This window comes from Rhodnius prolixus, unplaced genomic scaffold, assembly GCF_049639745.1.
Source record: "Rhodnius prolixus isolate KJV_2025 unplaced genomic scaffold, Rpr scaffold_3, whole genome shotgun sequence".
Taxonomy (NCBI): Eukaryota; Metazoa; Arthropoda; class Insecta; order Hemiptera; family Reduviidae; genus Rhodnius; species Rhodnius prolixus.
The window spans coordinates 53,901,077-53,919,480 of record NW_027411603.1 but is presented as its reverse complement, the minus strand read 5'-3'; the positions used below and the strand labels follow the sequence as shown (position 1 = coordinate 53,919,480).

The following is an 18,404-nucleotide window of genomic DNA, read 5'->3' as shown; positions in this document are numbered from 1 at the left end:
ATTTTGATAAAAGCTTGACCTGTGGCTGGTCCACGCCGATTCTTCTGGCTTCCCTCTCCCATCCCCTTCTATTTTATTCCTTCTTTTTATAATAAATAATAAAATAAAAACAAAACAAAAAAAGATGCTTTAATAATTCCACGTTTTAACTAACATATTCTCTTTGGGCAACTTTTAGCAATTGCTTTACTTGGTAGAACTTAATTAATTTTCAGAGAGAAATGTTGGAAGCGGCGAACTGGCCCAGGCATTTCAATGTTTAAAAATTTAATTTCCCGTTACCACGACTTGAACTGTTTCTAAAAATTCCAGACCACTTGGGAAATGGTTTTTTTCCCTTCCTTTTCATTTATTTATTTCGTTATTTACAGATGAAGAAAATCTGGAAGGAATTAAACTTAATTTACTTTCCAATTAAACTTAGCGTTATTGTTGATTTAATCATGAATGTTTTTTTTTTCTGCTTCTGAAGGGGTGGTCAGGGGTCATCAGGTTGATGTAGAGACACTGACAGAGGTCAGTGCCACGACACTTGCTGACGCAAATAAATCAAGAGACAGTTAATGCAGTATATGAAAAATATAATGGAAATCAATTTCTCTACACCACAAAGGTTGAATAAACCTCTGACAATGACTGAATATCCTAAAACAGTCAAAAATAAAAACACTATAAAGTATAAATTACCTAGCAAATGCAGAACTAGACTTACTTAAAAGTTCTTATTTGAGCTGAAAAGCTCACGGATTGTAAGGGCAACGAAGTTCTAAAGTTCAAAGAGCAGAGTCAGCACAGGAATCCCTCCACAACATGGCCGCGTTTTCTAGATTAATAAAAATGCTTCCTGGATTGCAAGTGCACTGGGTCTGATTGGAGCTTTTGGTATCCAGCTTTAATTCAGTCTCTCTCTGTTAACAGGGTTGCCAAATCACAAAAACACATTTTAATCACGCTGATCGGCTCCTAACAGAGAGAAGATCAGATGGTCTGGAGAAATTTTCATGTTTAATTACTAGGCTTAATTTCCATAGGACTTCCTTGAATCGTAAACCTCTGGATTGCCTTAAAGCATGTAGGTTGTGCTACAGCCGTCACACACAGGTTACGACATGAGACATCATTTTTTAGTCACATTATTCTAACTGCCATCACTCTTTCAACGCTATCAATCGTTTTTTCCAATTCGATGATTGGTTTAGACCCTCTATCCATACTGGGATTTAGCAACATGGCAAAAAGTGCGTCTCGGCCGAGATCCCAATGCACCATTACATTCTAGATAGAATTATCATGAGCAAAGTTCATGCATTTGTTCGCTGAGTCCGTTTTCAAGCCAAAATAGTATTGACACTCAGCCTTTCACTTGCTTTAACTAAAAACTTACTTAACATTAAGCTTTCATTTAGTACATTTCTTGTAGATGGAGAACTGAAGATTTATTTTAACAGAGATTATTTCTTTTAGAGAATGGCAAATTAGATGTTTTCTCTAGGTTACCATTAACAATAACTTCTAATTCCTTCTTCTTGCATTGATCTGTCCATCTCCATTGCTTTTTTGGTATTTATTCCAGTCTTAGTCCTCACCCCGCCTCAGGCGTTCAGTTGGGGTAATCCGCAATCGCAGAAACTGCTGAGGTACATAAATTATGAATACTGAGATCTGAGATACTATACTAACGCTACCAAATTGGTAGGCAATGGTTTAAATATTAACTTGACTGGGTGATATTTGCATACTTATTCGCTAACATCATGTCCTGTCATGGGGTGAACGTCATTCAGCTATTTTAAAATTAAACTAAATAATTGTTTATAGAAATATTTTTATTTTCATTTTCTTTTTTTACATAAATGTACATTTTGTATTTGTATTTATTTACATGTTTTTTTTTTATTTGAATTTGAACAAATTCAAAAGAATTTTAATTTTTAATTAATTTTCCAAAAATCACTGGTAACTGTGATAATCAAACAAGTATTCTGGAAGGTATTCACGAAAATCATTCATATACAACTACTTTCTTCTTCTTTAGTATTCAGAATCATAGATTCAAAAAAAAAAAAATGTATAATACAGTTAGTTATTAGTTAAATTCAGGGCTGATATCAATTAGATGTTGCTTTAAATTTTTACACAGCTTAAACATACACAAAATCACCTATAATTTCACAGGTATTTCATTTTAAAAGAAAGAAAAAAAAAGGTTGATTTAAGACGAATCAGCAAAGTTGGGTAGCAGTTGACCCAAGGTTCCTAAGGCTTTAAAAAAAAAAAAAATAAACGACAATAATAACTTTATATTAATAGCAATCAAGAATAAATAAAACAATAACCTTGAATAAAGCTGGGAGGAGAATAAGGGAAGTCAGCTGCAGCTGGTTTCATGATCGAACAAGAGGAAGCTAGAAGATCTAGATGACAGGCCACCATTTCCCTGGGCGAGGTTATCGAAACGATTGGCAGAAAAGCATTTCAAAGAGAATCTCTTCTGAGATTCACCTCAAGACCTTGAGTGACTCTTAGCACCAATAGCCTTGCTAATTTTAAAAGCTCTCCTTTCCCAACCAATAACATTTTAGACTTGACAGGTTACTCATCCCTAGCAATAAAGGGTTGTCTCATTTCTAGAAGTATTTGTTTAAAAACACGATAGGGGAAAAAAATACTTCTTTGGTTTTTTTTTTTTTTTTTTTTTTTTTTTTAGGACATTTCAGAACTCTAGAGTAAAGTGAAGACACAATTTCTTAAATCAGAACTGCAAGATGCATTCAGCCTTGGCTCCAGATTAGATTTTTACAACAGATAGACGCAAAAAGAAGTTTTAGTCTTGGTTCGTGATTCTACGAAATCATTACAAAGTTTAGTTTTAGCGGAGGAAACATTACTTGTTTATCCGACGATGAAACCAACTTTATGACTCGTTTGGGGATCACTCTCAAGTCGCATATACGATTTCATTAAACCAACACTTTAAGCAGTTGACCAAAATAAAAAAAAAAAAAAAAAAAAAAACAAAATCAACAACTGCTTCAAATCGATCTTGAAGAAATATTCTTTAAGGAATGAACCGAAAAGATTTATTTTTCATTTCACTACAATTACTTTTCAGTCTTAAATTTTTCAACACTCATCATCATAAAATCAGCCCTCAACTTATAATTATCTTTATAAATAATGCACCGTTTCTTTTTCTTTTTTTCTAGAAACCACAAAATACAATTTGCCACTAATCCTGTGATGGTAATCAATTAATGCGATTGCTCTCATCTCTACCACTATCGTTATGTTCTGTAGAACGGAACATAAAATTAACTTAAATTCTTATTACTTATAATAATAATAATAATAATAATAAAAAAGGCAACAAAATGTACAAAAGAAACAGCTGTTACATTAGTTAATACTAATTACTATTTTAAATTAAAAAAATCTGTACAAGTAAAACACAGATTATTTAATAGTAAATAAAATACTTGTATTTTTATGTTTTCTCTCCATTTGAGGTATTTCATGAACTGATAAATCTAATTTCACAATAAAAGCAGCTGTTAACATTAAAATTATCATTATAACTTAAAGAAACTATTAATAATGGAACTTATTGCATTTCTATTTAATGTGTTAAACTGAGGGGGTCTTCAACATATATATTTATCAGCTAAATTTCTGAATTCATATACAGTGGAGTCTCGGTTATCCGTCACCCTTTTATCCGTCTATTCCAAATAACCGTCACTCTCCTCAGTATTTAAAAATTAAAACAAAACGAAAAAGAAATTTTTTAATGCGGGCTCTAATTTAAGATTAGTGACGGTCACAACCCCCCCGTTCAACGTAGAGTGTGTATATTTTCTTTTGAGATTTTTTTCCTTTGTCTTTTTTAGGTACATACTCGTGTCCATCATACCGTAAGTGTAATTTTTCGAAGGGAGGCGGCTCCAATAAAAACCAATAAAAAATATATCACACATTGAAGGCCCCCCCCCTCTTTAAATTCATAAAATTAATAAAAGATTGACAAAATATTGAAAGAACTAGAAATTATAATACAAAAAGAAATTTTATCTTAAAAAACAAAGTAATTACCTATTTGTATTACATACATGATTGGCCTCACATTGCAACTTATAAGTGACTGGGCACTCATTAAAACATTATTTACACATTATTACAACTTATTTCAATAAGCACTAAAGGCTTATAAAACTACTTAATGAATTAAATTTGGCTTTTTCTGTAGATTAAACTTACAAAGCAGGCATTCCAGATAAAGAAAAACTTATTTCTATTGCTTTATTTATTATGATTATGATTATTTTTACTTTTTTTTTTGCAACAAATTAGCGTATTAATTTAATTTACTGTTGGTGAACATGATTACAATTTAATTAAATATTCGGAGAGAAATATTGGCAGTGGTGGTTCTGCTGTTAATTTTTAGGAACTTAACGTTGCTTTAAGCATATTTTCACTTATCATTAAACATAACTATGAAATTTAAAAATTAATCTTCATTATTTCTAATGAAAACACAAAAATGAAAAAAATAAACTAATCATAAAGAAAGGCTTAAAAATTAATTCAACATTTTAGAAGTTGGCATTTTTTTTTTTTTTATCCCGACGGTTTTATTAGAGATTTAAAGTTGAAAGATGCTGACCGTAATTTTGTAACTTTAGTGTACAAAGTTGGTTTTAACACACAGTAAGAAGTAAAAGCAAGAAGTGGACAAAGATGAACCAGAGATGATGATTATTACCTTTTGAAATTAGGCTACGAACTGGGACAAGACCCTCCGTATTCAACCAAAGCTCACCAAAACGAACAGCCGAGTCTGGAACAAACATCTAGACCCAGGCTTGAGCCAGCTAGGTATCCACCTAGTTAGAACAATCGGACAATGGTTCAAAAGCTGGGTCAAAAGCCAGTTCCGTCTAAAAGTCAGCCCGCCCTCTACAGTCAGGGACTAAATAAAAGACTCATCCCCCCCCCCACAATACATATCGATTTGCAGAACTTTCCATTTTCAATTTAAAGAGTATTCTCGATAATTTATTGCTTTTATTGTATCAACACATTCATTTGCGTATTTCCTATTAGTGAAAAATTACAATTGTATTCTCAATTATCGTACATGTATGCAAACTATAAATATTTACCTTGGACAGACACAGTTAGACACACTCAGTAAGCGTGAAAAATCTTTTAATCCGAAAAAGAAAGAACGCCTATCAAAGCAATAAGCGTCGTGGAGGTAACTTCTTTGAAGTTCAGTAATTCACTTACTGTTTTATCTTTCATTTGTTCAATTGGGCAACAGAGGTATAGGAAATTTGTAATTCTAAGGACATCATTGGAAAAAGGAGGTATTCAGAGTCAAACAGGAAACGGTACCGTGGGCAAAACCTGAAAATGGACAAATATCCAGCCAGCTTTCTATTGCACACGTTTTTGGTAGATAAAAATAATGAAGATTTATCAGTTAGACAGGTGCATTTTCTGTATTGATCACTACAAAGGATATTATGTCCAATCATCATCGATGATCGCATCAGACCCAATACCTAACTCTTACAATTGAAACAATGGATATGAAATATATATGATGTATTCAAAAATATCATTATATTATGCAAGGACTCAACTAAATGCGACCAAATACAATGATTCTCTTTCCAAAAAGCTCAAGTTGTTGGACAGCATCTCTACGCATTAGAATGGCTGGCTGACAAGAGTTTGGATCAATAAAAATTACTGATTTCTGATCTTTTACGAGATAATACTGGCAGATAAGTAGAAACGTTTTCAGTAATTAATTTATATTGTTACTTTTTTGAATGTCTAATGACATTCCCTAACGTTAGTATGCCCGTTTTTTTTTTTTTGTGTAATTTTAATGTTGTAAGTATAGTAGTTCACTCAAAAACAATGTGCGAAAAATTAAGAAAATAAATTGAATGATTTTTTACAACTAATGAGCTAAAAAAACATTGCACCTGTTAGTCACAGCATAAAGATAAATTCATGTAAAAAGAAATAACTAAAAACATCTAAATTATTTTTTTTCTCGTTAAAAAATAATAATAATCTGGTATAAATACCATACACTGAAATGCCGATGGTTCTTCGCCCATGATTAACATGCTTCTGTTACTTAATTCTGGCATGAAGTTCTTCAACTAGAACTTCAATCAGAAAAGGGCAGTTACAGTCCCTTGATGATTGATGAAGACCAGAACTATGAGAGAAATTAGAGAACAGAAGCACATCATCATCGTGGACCAAATCATCGACAACTAGTCTAGAGCATCGAGAAACCAAACCACTTAATAATAATTCGTAATTAGTAATAAATAATTACAACTAAAAATTAATTTGAGCATGAAAATGAATATAAACAATCATTTTATACTAATTTTCTAATTTTTTTATCTGAGAGGAACTTGGTTACAAGTGGAACGCCTGCAAACTGAAGCAGTTTTGTTCAACCTTTTTACTATAAATAAAATAATGAAAATTTATATACATCATGGCAAAGAAAATTTTCACCAATTAACTCGAAAGTTTTTCAATCTATTTTCTGGGATTTGTTTTTTCTTCTTCTTAATATTATTTTAAGTTTTAATGAAAATATAATCAAACCATCACAGGAATTAGTAATTAATAACGTAATAAGCGATACATTAAATCGAAACAAATATGACAACATATCAATTAGAAACCACAAACAAATAAAATAGATGAGAAGAGAGACTTAAAGTACATTTTGTTTAAAGAAGTGATAAATATTATATTTGTAAAAAACAGAATTGTTTTGAGGAAAATAGGCATTCAAGATCCAAAAACAATTAAAAAAGCATTAATTTTAAACTCATAACACTTACAAAGTCAACAAATATGCCCAAATTGTATCCTTTATGATAATTGGATAAATTCCAAAGTAAAAGCTCATAAAACTTTTATAGGATGGTAATGAAAAGCAATAGGAACAGAAAAACCGCAGGTTGTTTTTCATTGTGACGCCATTTATTGCTGCCCTAATTCTTTTTTTTTTTCTTTCAAAGTTTGAGAAACGCTTCTCTGCTCGTTTGCTAGCACTTTATGACTCCATCAACATTTTGTGGTTGTCTTCCTAGCGTTAAGAATGACGCCTTTTGTATGACCTATTTTTTTCTTGTCTACAATATAATTTGAATTAAGTATTGGCGTTTGTGTGTAAGAAAAAATCCACCACCAATATATCCGAGTCCATGATAAGTGTTTGGAGACTTTTCGAGAACGAAATATGGAATTGCATTAAAGCCTTCGCATGAATTCGCGCTGAAATAAGGACTTATGAATGAGATATGAGTAATTTCACCTTTATAGAAAAGAATATCAACTTTTATATACCAACTGAAGCGTTCAAGGATGTAAAACAGGGTTTGTGTAGCGTCTACCGTACTCTTGAACTGAACATGATAGTCTAGTTTTAGAAGTGGGGAAAATGGTTTTTCCCAATTGATGATAGATGATTTTATTCCACATTCTTACTTTTTTTTAGATAACTAGATAGTGAAAATCCAAGAACATGATGAAAGGGAATTGATAAGGAAACTACAGGACATGTTTTCGTCGCGGCGAAGGATGAATTGGGAAGAAGAGGTTAGTACACAGTATGGTTTCCAAAAAATTAGATTCGCTCTTGGAGAAGAAATGGTGGCATATGGAAAAGAAAGGTACAAGGCGAGCCAAGGCGGAAGACAGAGAAGAGTGACAGAAGCTATGGATCTCAACATTTTAAAGCGAAATATGCGGAGTTAGATTAAGAAGAAAACGCCGAATGCGGATGTTGCCCGAAGATCATAATCAACATTGCCAATAGGAGGCTAGGAGTTAAATGATAGTAGAAGCAAATTACGGACTAAAATTGAAAAACAAATACTGACAACCTGACTAGAAGATCACCATTTAAGTTGAAAATTAGAAGGTCGGCGAGCGAGCAGGTAATGTTTAAGTTCAGAATAACTAGTTCCAATAACTTGTTTCGATCTTTACTCCAGAAACCAGCTCTTTTAAGTTTCCAAAAAGTAGAAAGGTAAACAGAAAATGATGGTAAGGAGGATGTGGAGAATCCTTTGAATTAAAAACATTCCTCTAAAAACGAAGATTATCATTATAAAAAAGAAGCAATTCTGTGCTGTCGACCATCATTTCTACATTATTTTCAGGCAATGTTCGGCTACCTATGTGAAGTATTAATACTCTGGTAACTGTATTAATTGAGACGATTGTATTAATTTGGGACATTAGCATTAAATGAGTTGGGCATGGCCGAAGTGAGGAAAATCCTCGGAGGAAGAAAGCTGCCAGGAAGATTTGATTGAACTGGGTGAGAAAGTTAAGGATCGCTTATGAAAATGAGCCTGAAGCGATGGCAGAGAGAGGAGAATTATTGATGCGTTTGCCATATTTTGTTGAAGAAAGGGCAAAAGTTTTTTTTTTTAATGGGGGGGGGGGGGTCAATGGGCTAATTTGATCACAGAAACTCATATCTAGAAAATCATCAACGTTCCATTGAAGCTGAAAATTTGAAGCGGCTCCAAATTTGAATTACGAGTAAAAGTACCTCGGAAAAAAAAGGTAAACATCCTAAGGATACAACTCCTGCAAAATATGTCGACTCTTGGTGCTCTTGGACAAAAGAAACTAAACCTCAGAGAGAGAGAGAGAAAGAAAACATACTGAATAAGTTTCGAAAACTGATTTTTCTTCAATTACGTAACATTGTATACAAATTAAATATAAATAATTTTTTAAAAAGCAAAATGTTATCCATATTTACAATTATATATTCAAATTGAATTTTAATATATTTCGAAAACATTTCTTTTTTGCTTTTTACAAACTATAGAATAATAAATTCTTTAATACAAAACACTACATTTCATAACTAACTTATACTTCTTAATTTATTCTAGAAGGAAAAAGGCACATTTGTTCAATTTTTCTTTTCTTATTTTTCATTATTTTACACTTAATACAGTTTGAAACCAACAACTAATAGGAAAGAAATCATAAGAGGAGATTCTTATAGAATTATTTGTATAAATATTGTTTTTTAAAAAAGGTAGTCAATCCGAGGCTAGATTAAAAAGCATAATGTTACAATTTAGGTAGTAAATGGTGGATACATGTAAAGTGCAGTGTTATCTACATATTATATGGTTATGAACGTAAAATTAAATACTGGTTAATTTATAAAAGTACTAAAAATTCTCAAGATTATCTCTAACTTGGAATTTTAGGAACATATTTAATTCTTACTATGACTAAAATAGGTAGTGACACCGGGCAACACATTGAAATAGCACTCTCTAAAGGGAAGTATAAGCCAAGGCTTTCGAAAAATTGCGGAAAACTTATTTAAGGAAATTAATAATTTTGAAGTGCCAAAAGTTTCTTCAAGCCTAAGCTATTCGCTTCCCCAGGAAATAGACCTTAATCAAGTTTTCTTGAAGAAAAGAACCAAACAAAATGTTTCAAATAAAATTTGTAGACCTTACAGCAATATAAGTTTATCTTGTTTAAAAGAAAACAATTGTAAACTGTTTTCCAAGGAAAATCTCAAGAAATGGGAAAACAAGAACAGAGATGTGTCATTTGTGGAAGAGAACTTTTCTTTGGAATGAATTTCGACTCTTTTTTAGAAAACTCAGAAGACTACTGAATACGAGTTTTGAATAATAAACAACGCCAATTAATTAAGACAGAAAATTTGTTACTATATTGCAAACTTCAACTTAATAAAATCTGAGAAGTTGACAATTTGGACAGAATTCCTGAAAAGAAAAATTCTTACAAACTAGTACCATATGAACTAGTACCTTCACCCTGTCTTAGAAAAAAAAAAAAAATGTTCACTATTACATGACAGTTATTTGAATATTTCGATTTGAATGTTCATTCTACTTTTATAAGTTTTACGTACTCTCCAACTTGTTCTGTGCAAAATTCATTACATTGGTTAGAAGAATAGTTTAGTCCCAGATTCATAAAGCAACCTCTCAAAATGGATGAAAATTTAAAAAAAAAATCGAAAAAACTGTCACAATTTAAGAAATCAAGTGTATATGGCTACTAAAAAATTCAATTATAGTCACTAGCAAAAAATTATTAAGAATACAAGTAACAATACAAAAAATGTGTTGGTTTCTTTAAAACGATTTTTCAAAACTTATTTCTTAAACTTATTGAATGAACAAAATTATACGAATTTTACATAAACTTTGTTAAAAAAGTAAGTATAAATTAACATGTATATAAAAAAAGGGAAAGTTGATAAATTAGTAGAATACATGAAAATAAATTAGCAGATAACCTGGAGACCAGAAACAAATCTACTTAATCCAGCCTTTGACAAATTCAATTAAATAATACTAGAACGGTTCAAACAAAATATTATTATAATTAAATTAAAGGGTTTTTTGTTTCTGTTTTTTTATTTAAAACAAAAAATCCAATTCTGCTGCCATGTTTTATTCTATTTTTTGTAAATATGTAATTTAAATATTGAGCAAGCAGCTAAGAGTTACATGCGAGAATTGGAATTTAGTACCAAAATTAAATATTTTATTTTAATTAACTAGCAATAATATTAGTTTATACAAAAATTTGTGTGCATGAAAACATGGATGTCTCTTAAACAATGCAAAAAAAAAAAGTCTAGTGAGAATCGTGTTTTTGATATTTTTAAATCCAATTTTACTCTTGACCAAATGTTTACCTAATTAGTAAAAAAAAAAAAAAAAGGGTTCACAGTTATGACTAACCATTCATAGAAGACAAAATGCAAAAGGAGAAGTAGTAATATGCTGAATCTCATAAATATATAGAATACAGTTACAGTGTTTTAAGAAAGTTTGTTGTTGCATATTGAGGGGAATTTGGAGATGGAAAAGGCGGGCTAAGGAAATAGTTTTAAGAAATCAAACGGATTGAGGAAGTAAAAAAGGCCACAAGAAAAATGTGTCCAGTACTGGGAGTTTAGCACTTAAAGGAAACCTCCAATAGCTTCCAAAATCATCGACCAGGAACGAAGGCATTAAGGGCCAAAGTGATGGGATGGTTAAGAAAATGAAATGTGTGGTTGAGATTTAAGGGAAGCCAACTAAGCACCTTAAATGAAAACTGGAATTATTCACTTGACTGGGTAATCTTGACATTTTAAAAAGAAACGGGAAAAGTGAACTAAATAGTTTTATACAAATTGTCTTATGCACATGAACTTTTGTAACCAAATCGAGGTTTTTATTTTTTAATTAATTATTGAATAAATTTATACTAAATTAAGGAATGCAATCTGCCATAAAATTTAATTTAAAGTTTTCTTTAGAACAGCTTAAAATATTTAACTTTATACACAATATTGTACAGATATAAGCCAGAAGACTGTAAATTTCATTAATACCAAAATATTTGTACATCTTTTACCTTCTTTATACATCGGATTATTGATTTATTAACAATTAAGAGAGGATTTTAATAAATAAATAACAAAGAATTGCTGGTCTTTTCCAAAGAAACTTTTAATAACATAAAGAATCCACAAATACTTTTAATTAACTAAAAAGAAAAAATAGAAAAGCCATTTGTTGCCCTGAGTAAGTGATTCATTAGAACAACAAATAATAAATATAGTTCAGCCCGAACAAGTGTCCCTCAAGGATGAAATAATCCTCGCGTACATTAACTGAGGATAACATGAGGTTTGGGACTTTGTCGGCCTGTTCATTTGTATACTTAATAATCTTTGAGGGAGAAGAGTTCTCTTGATTATTATAAATTTATGTACATTTTTGTGTTTTTAATAAGAAATACAAAATCAAAATTATTGAGGAAGGAATGGAGGAAATGCTTACAAGTAAAATGACGAACTGCTCGCTTTCTCTGGTGGTAGTACTGACGCAGGAGATTCTTTAGCCATGGCTTCTCTCGCTTCTTTACCCGGTGCACTGTGAAAATATGACACCTGAAACAGAAGAACTCCGATGTGGAAACTTCATATTGTTACAAAAGGTTAGTTCACCTCCATGGCAGAATTTAGCGTCTTGTCTCACTTGTCTCACCGACTTCTTTAGATGCCAACACTCTTTCCCAAAATTTCTTAACTTTCTTCAAGAGGGTTCTCCAAGGAGAAATGATTTGATACCTACCTTCTTTTAAATGATAAACGTTTTCGAAAGAAGGTAATCAATGAATACTTCTGGAGTCTTTCCATGGATCCCGGCCAGAGGATGTCTGAGATTTTTGTTTTGTTTATTATGGGGAGAATCCAGTCTGTTGACTGGAAAATTAACATTAATTTTAATGTTAACCAAAGTAAACTAAATTTCGGAGGGTAAATACTACTTCATGTGCCAAGCTGGGCATCAATATATGCTCTGAGTAATGTTCTGTCAATCTAAACAAACACTATTTCTTTTACATAATTACGTTAAAGATTTTGCCTAACTTTAGTATAGAAAAGAAATTAATTTTTTTATATCAATAAAGATCAGCTAGTACCGTAAAAACATACCGTTCTAAAGGAGACAGTAAGATGTTCCTCCAGTTCACTAAGAATCTGAAAGAAGCAAGGCCTGAATTTCGGTTTCCATCGCCAACACCAAGCCATTATGGTTTTGAAAGGTCGAGGATATACTGGAGGTAGTTCAAGTTTGTTGCCAGAGATCACGTACTGTAGCACTTCTTCATTAGACTTGCCCTGGTAAGGCTGTGCTGCGAGAGTGGCCATTTCCCAAAGTACAACTCCATAACTCCATGCATCTGATTTAGAGGTGAATACTCCATCGTTCAAGGATTCGGGCGCCATCCACCTGCAATTTTAATATGGAATTATTACAGTTATTTATTGTGTGACGTTTTAAACTTCGAAAGTTTGCTTGCTAACACTTGTGCCACAACAAACTGATATCATCAATAATTCAAGTCCTAAGATGTCCAACCTGTAGCCAAAAAAAGATGGAATACAAATTAAGAAGCGCTATGCTCCTCTTCCGTTTGGATGTGCTAAATTATGTTTATTATATAATTTTAATACCAACTGGAATGTTTTTGAGGAGCAAACAAATTGTCACCTTCAAACAGAACGAAGCAATATGAGAAAGTTACTGAGACATTATCGAGAAATTAATAAGAAAACATGATTTGTAAAGACACTAGTTTATGTTCATCCAAAGAAATAAAATTTACAATAAGCAACGATAAAAAGAAACTTCAACAATAATTTGATTTTAATATTATGCTGTGAATTAGTTCACTGCTTTTGGATTTATGAAGTTTCCTTGGTATTATAGAAACTATGTTCGAACTTTAAATCCGTTGCAGAATATTGCATCCAGTGGAGATATTAAACAAGATGTAGGTAAGAAAACATTTTACTAAAACTATCATTGTGAGTTAGATTTCCTTTCTAAGTTCCATCAACATTCTATGGCCACGTACACCTTTTGTTAATCTGAGATGGATACTTACTGCGGATATACACCGTTTTGGTATAACCTCCTTTGGTTTGTACTCTGAGACAACTTTGTATTCTAAAATAACTATCCAAATTATCTGTTCTGTTCCAACTTTAAGTTGAACATAAAAGTGAAGAAAAATAAATAAGACAAATTTTCCTCTCCGTGTTTTTGGTTACCGTTTCGTTTTTTGTGAATATTACGAGTATTCTTAAACGCCTAAAATTTAAATATCTCTTTATTACAGAACTCCTGTTTTATAAGACTACATTTTGTATTAAAAATAAAAATTGACTGTTTTAGAAATTGACGACTTAAACATTTAAATAATATTTTATAGGTACACTTCCTTTCACCGATTTATAATGTTGAAAATAGGTTGTTTTGATAATAAACTATTGACCGATTTACCCTAGAAAACGAAAAAACGGTTTTTATAGTAAATTTCTTCAATAAAAAATCACTATAACACAAGAAAAAACTATTAACTTTCAATATGTGTCTGGCGAGTAAACCTAACTTAACCTTCCTCAAACAATTCACTTTTACATATGTATATCATAAATAAAAGTCACATGTATAAAAATAAAGAATGCTAACCTAATTGGCAATAGTCCTTTGTTGCCTTTTCGATAATAATCTGTTTCATATATATCTCTTGTCATGCCAAAATCACCAATTTTGACAATCAGTTTATCCGAAACCATGCAATTCCTTGCAGCAAGATCTCGATGTACAAATTTGGCTGATTCCAGATATGCCATGCCGTCGGCTATCTGGGCTGCCATTAAAATCATTCCAGCTGGTGAGGGTGGAATACCATTTCGACATTCACGAAGGTATGATTTAAGATCACCTTTGGCCATCATTTCCATCACTACCATGAACGGACGATCACGTGACACTATGCCTGAAAAAAAAAAACAAATTGCAAAGTAATTTTAGCTAATATTTAGTATTGTTCTTATGTAAATGCTGCTTTGTCATAGCCTAGGTCAGAATGAAAGTGCGGTGACTGAGTTGATGTTGCCTGTTTTTTCCGTAATTTAAATACAATTCAATTTTTTATTATTTTCATTATGCTCTCTAAAAGAATCTGTTCTACTATTAGTTAAAGTTCACTGTTTTTATTTCACACTTTTTCTAGGTTTTCTACATTATATTATTATACCACAATACTACTATAAATTGTGTAGTAAATTTCCAGAAGCTGCTGATAATCAGCCCAAATGCCAGCCAAAACGTAGAACATCAATATAAGTTTTAAAATTGCTTTCCCTGCCCATTGCCTGAACTATCTCGAAATTTCTTAATAATTTCATGCTCATAATTGTAAACCATATAAAATGAAAATCAATAAATAAATGTTTCACCTATAAGTTTAACAATGTGTTGTGCTTCGGTGAACTGTTTCATGACCACAGCTTCATTGAGAAATTGCATAGCGTCTCGATCGCTAGGTTCATCATCTATAGACATTTTGACAGCAACCGTGGTTCCTTGTGGTGATAAAATTCCTTCGCATACAACGCCAAAATTACCTCTCTTCAACTCTCTAATCAATCGCACTCTATCTCTAGGCAGTTCCCATTCTTCATCTACTGTTGGCAGGCCGAAATATTCTGGATTTACTGAGGCAATCAACACCTCTTGCAGATTCATCTTACGACGGTGGTAGTATACAAATCCAGCCACTATTCCGATTAAAAGCTACAAAAATAAACAAATAAAAAATAATTTAAAAAAAAAACCACAGCATTGAGATTGTATAAGACATTTTTTAATCCACAATTGTTGTTTCTGATTTCATAAATTTTTAAATATTTGCCACCTCCATGGCGACTACTGAATTTCCTTCTAAAAAGGAGTTTTGGGTGGAAATTATAAAATTGTATGGGCAAAACAGTTATTTCTGGGAAGCGAAGCAGAAAGAACATTCTAGCGAAATAAAATGGTTTTAGGTAAACTCAACATAAATCACTTCAAGTGAAGCAAAGCTACAGCAATAGCCGCTTTATTCTTTTTAACTTAAAGAAGTTAAATGTAATTAAAGACTTACAATAGTAATTACAATGAAGAACGTGATGATAATGATGTTGGTACTGGAATATTCTGAAATGGAAAAATGCTCTGGTTCTGTGAATTCACCCGCTCCAGCCAGTGAAAGTGCTCGCAGTCGGATCCTATAGCTGCCTAGTTCCAGCCCTCTCAGCTCGAACGATCCTCGAGCCATTGCAACTGGAATACACTCCACCATAAGCTTGGAATCCGCCCCACTGCCTTCCCTCACTCTCTCCAACATGTACGCAACTATCACCTAAACATTTGGATTTTCTTGTTTACTGTTAGTTTTATTTGCGGCTCTTAAAAGTGACAGCAGGATTTTGGTATAATAATAACAGTAATAATAATAAAGTTACCATAAAGGGATTTCCCTGATAAAATGACACAATTGCAATAAGATCCCAAGTTTAATGAAAATCTTACCTGAACCGCACTTCCAAGAGGAAACAAAAAAGTAGAAAAATAAATGCATTTCTGGACTGAAACACAGTCATTTATGTCTGGACCCAGACCAAGAACTTTGCACCTTGCTTTCGTATTTACACACATTATGTGTTGGAAACACTTTTAAGACTGGAGGTATTAACAATATCAAATACTCACTCCATTAGCCAACGGTGGAGTCCAAGTTATAGTTACAGTTCTGTTGACCACAGACTCTTTAATTCCACCCTCAATGTTGTCTGCTTTTGGATCAGGCAGGGTTCGCAGGGTGGTAAATGCATTTAGAGAACATCTAAAACAAAGAACAATAAATTACAAAGGAATTAGAAAGGCGGGATCTGGATCAATAGATAGATAAGAATTTTATAACCTTAATGATCATACAAACTATAAATTTATACAATCACCAGTAAAGCGTATCCAAATTAATTGATAAAATATGACTCTGAATTGTTATAAAAATGCTTTAAAGAGACAAAATATGTATAAAATAATGTATATAATATAAAATATACATATAATATACAAAACTTATAAATTACATACATATACAGGTTGACCAGAGTTATAACCTTCACCCACTTCTTTCTTAAACGGCGGGAAATTTTGAAAAAATAGAAAAAACGTATTTCATCATTTTTAGTCTAGTTTATTTTCAGTGATTGCCCCATTTTTTTAAACCCCAATATCCCGAGTTGCAGCATTCAACTTTTTTTTCAAATGGAACATTATATATTTTTTTTGCATATTTTTATAGTACATGAGCTTCTAATAAAAACCTAATACATTTTTTTTTTAAATCGATTAGGTTTTTCAAAAGTTATGGTAATTTAAAATATGAAAAACAAATAACTCTAGCCTGCTTAGATCTTGACTAGGCGTGGGAGTCCAGAACTTTAAAGCTTGCCTATCCGTTGATGGTGTTCAGTTTGAACAGCTTCTTTAAAAAAAATAAAACCTAACCGATTAATAAAAAAAAATGTATTGGGTTTTTTTAGGAGCTCAAGTACTATAAAAATATGCAAAAAAAAAATATAATGTTCCATTTAAAAAAAAAAGATGGATGCTGTTGGATATCTCGGGATATTGGAGTTTAAAAAAATTGGTCAATCACTGAAAATAAACTAGACTAAAAATGATGAAATACGTTTTTTCTATTTTTTCAAAATTTCCCGCCGTTTAAAAAAAAAGTGGGTGAAGGTTATAATTCTGGTCACCCTGTATATAGACTTTTTCTCACTGTAGCGGGCTAGAAAACGGATATATCCTTTTAAGAGAAAAATAAAAAAGAAAATGTAAATCAACCTCTTAGTGGTGGCTGAATCCCTTGGATGCCTTTCTCTGCAGGCGATCACCTCCACCGTGTACGCAGTGTAATGTTTAAGATTGCTTAATGTAACCAAGGTCACATTATGTGGATATCTTGCAGTGAATGATGCATACGTTCCGTCCGAGTTGAACTGTTCAAGATCTTCAACAAGCCTATCATCTTCATCTTCATCTTTAATGTTCCTACGAATAAGGTCTGCAGGCTCTTCCTATATTGAATCAGAAATTTAGGAAAAAGGTTTATTTATATCATTGGAGACTTCAGCACCACCCAATTTATTAGTTCTGTTTAAACATAATTCATAAAACAATTTGATTTAGCCTTGTCTCAAACGAAGATACCTACAGAGCAAACTTGAAACCTATGGCTAAATAATACCGGTACTTTGCTATTATAAGGCATTTTTTCAGGAAAATATGTTAAAAAATTAAACGAAAATTAGAATAAAGTAATACAAGAGAATCCAAGGTCGGCAGTGCATTGATAGCCCTCCGCAGCAAATTACATCAAATTTTGACAGGGATACATCAAAATGTATAATTAAAGTGAGTAGGACGCCAAATTTGCAGAATGTGAATGTAACCAAAAAAATGCGACACATAATACTCATACAACAACGCCAATTCACAAGGTTCTAATATAATATATAATTTGTCAGTTCCAGATTTTTTTTTTATAGACTCCGGTGACCTTGAAAAAAGTCCAGAATTGTAAATCTGCACGATAACTACATCACCTCTTATGAGTTAGTGAAAGCAGTTATACTTACGGCTAGTTCAATATTTCTCTCATAGAGAGAGGGCTCGGTCATTACATGCTCTTCAGCTGTTGGAGTCAGCCGGGTCGAATCAACTAGGGTGTACATGTACTTCTCACAAGTTGGCGCATCGTAAAGTTTTGGTGGTAAGTGCGGATCAATGGATTCACAAACATCTCCAGGCCTTTTCTTTTCTGGCTTTTTGTCCACGCAATCGTCCGTAGACTTATCGTCTGAATCTTCTTTCTTAACAATTAATAAAATTTTACTACAAACATTCAAACATTATTTTGGTTCTTTACAT

General features: G+C 32.1%; 1 protein-coding gene and 1 long non-coding RNA gene across 5 annotated transcripts in view; one reads left to right on the top strand and one right to left on the bottom strand.

The window, feature by feature from the left end:
• The window catches only part of LOC141453620 (insulin receptor-like), a 175,667-nt gene that overhangs the window by 65,330 nt on the left and 91,933 nt on the right, over positions 1 to 18,404 (bottom strand). Inside the window, exons 11-19 of one of the 4 annotated variants that reach the window (XM_074127057.1) lie at positions 18,113 to 18,346; positions 17,319 to 17,551; positions 16,173 to 16,305; positions 15,565 to 15,822; positions 14,879 to 15,215; positions 14,106 to 14,415; positions 12,563 to 12,860; positions 11,904 to 12,013; positions 143 to 382 (exon numbers count right to left, since the gene is read on the bottom strand). In XM_074127057.1, coding sequence (XP_073983158.1) covers positions 346 to 382; positions 11,904 to 12,013; positions 12,563 to 12,860; positions 14,106 to 14,415; positions 14,879 to 15,215; positions 15,565 to 15,822; positions 16,173 to 16,305; positions 17,319 to 17,551; positions 18,113 to 18,346 — 1,950 coding nt within the window. In that variant the 3' untranslated portion in view covers positions 143 to 345. Of the gene's footprint in view, positions 1 to 142; positions 383 to 1,495; positions 1,633 to 2,669; positions 12,014 to 12,562; positions 12,861 to 14,105; positions 14,416 to 14,878; positions 15,216 to 15,564; positions 15,823 to 16,172; positions 16,306 to 17,318; positions 17,552 to 18,112; positions 18,347 to 18,404 lie in introns of those variants that run through there. The other 3 variants (XM_074127056.1, XM_074127055.1, XM_074127058.1) reach the window with 3 other exon arrangements.
• Positions 14,319 to 18,134, top strand: LOC141453621 (uncharacterized). Its single transcript, XR_012458095.1, has 3 exons — positions 14,319 to 14,440; positions 17,754 to 17,888; positions 18,002 to 18,134. It is a non-coding gene; the product is annotated as an uncharacterized lncRNA (long non-coding RNA).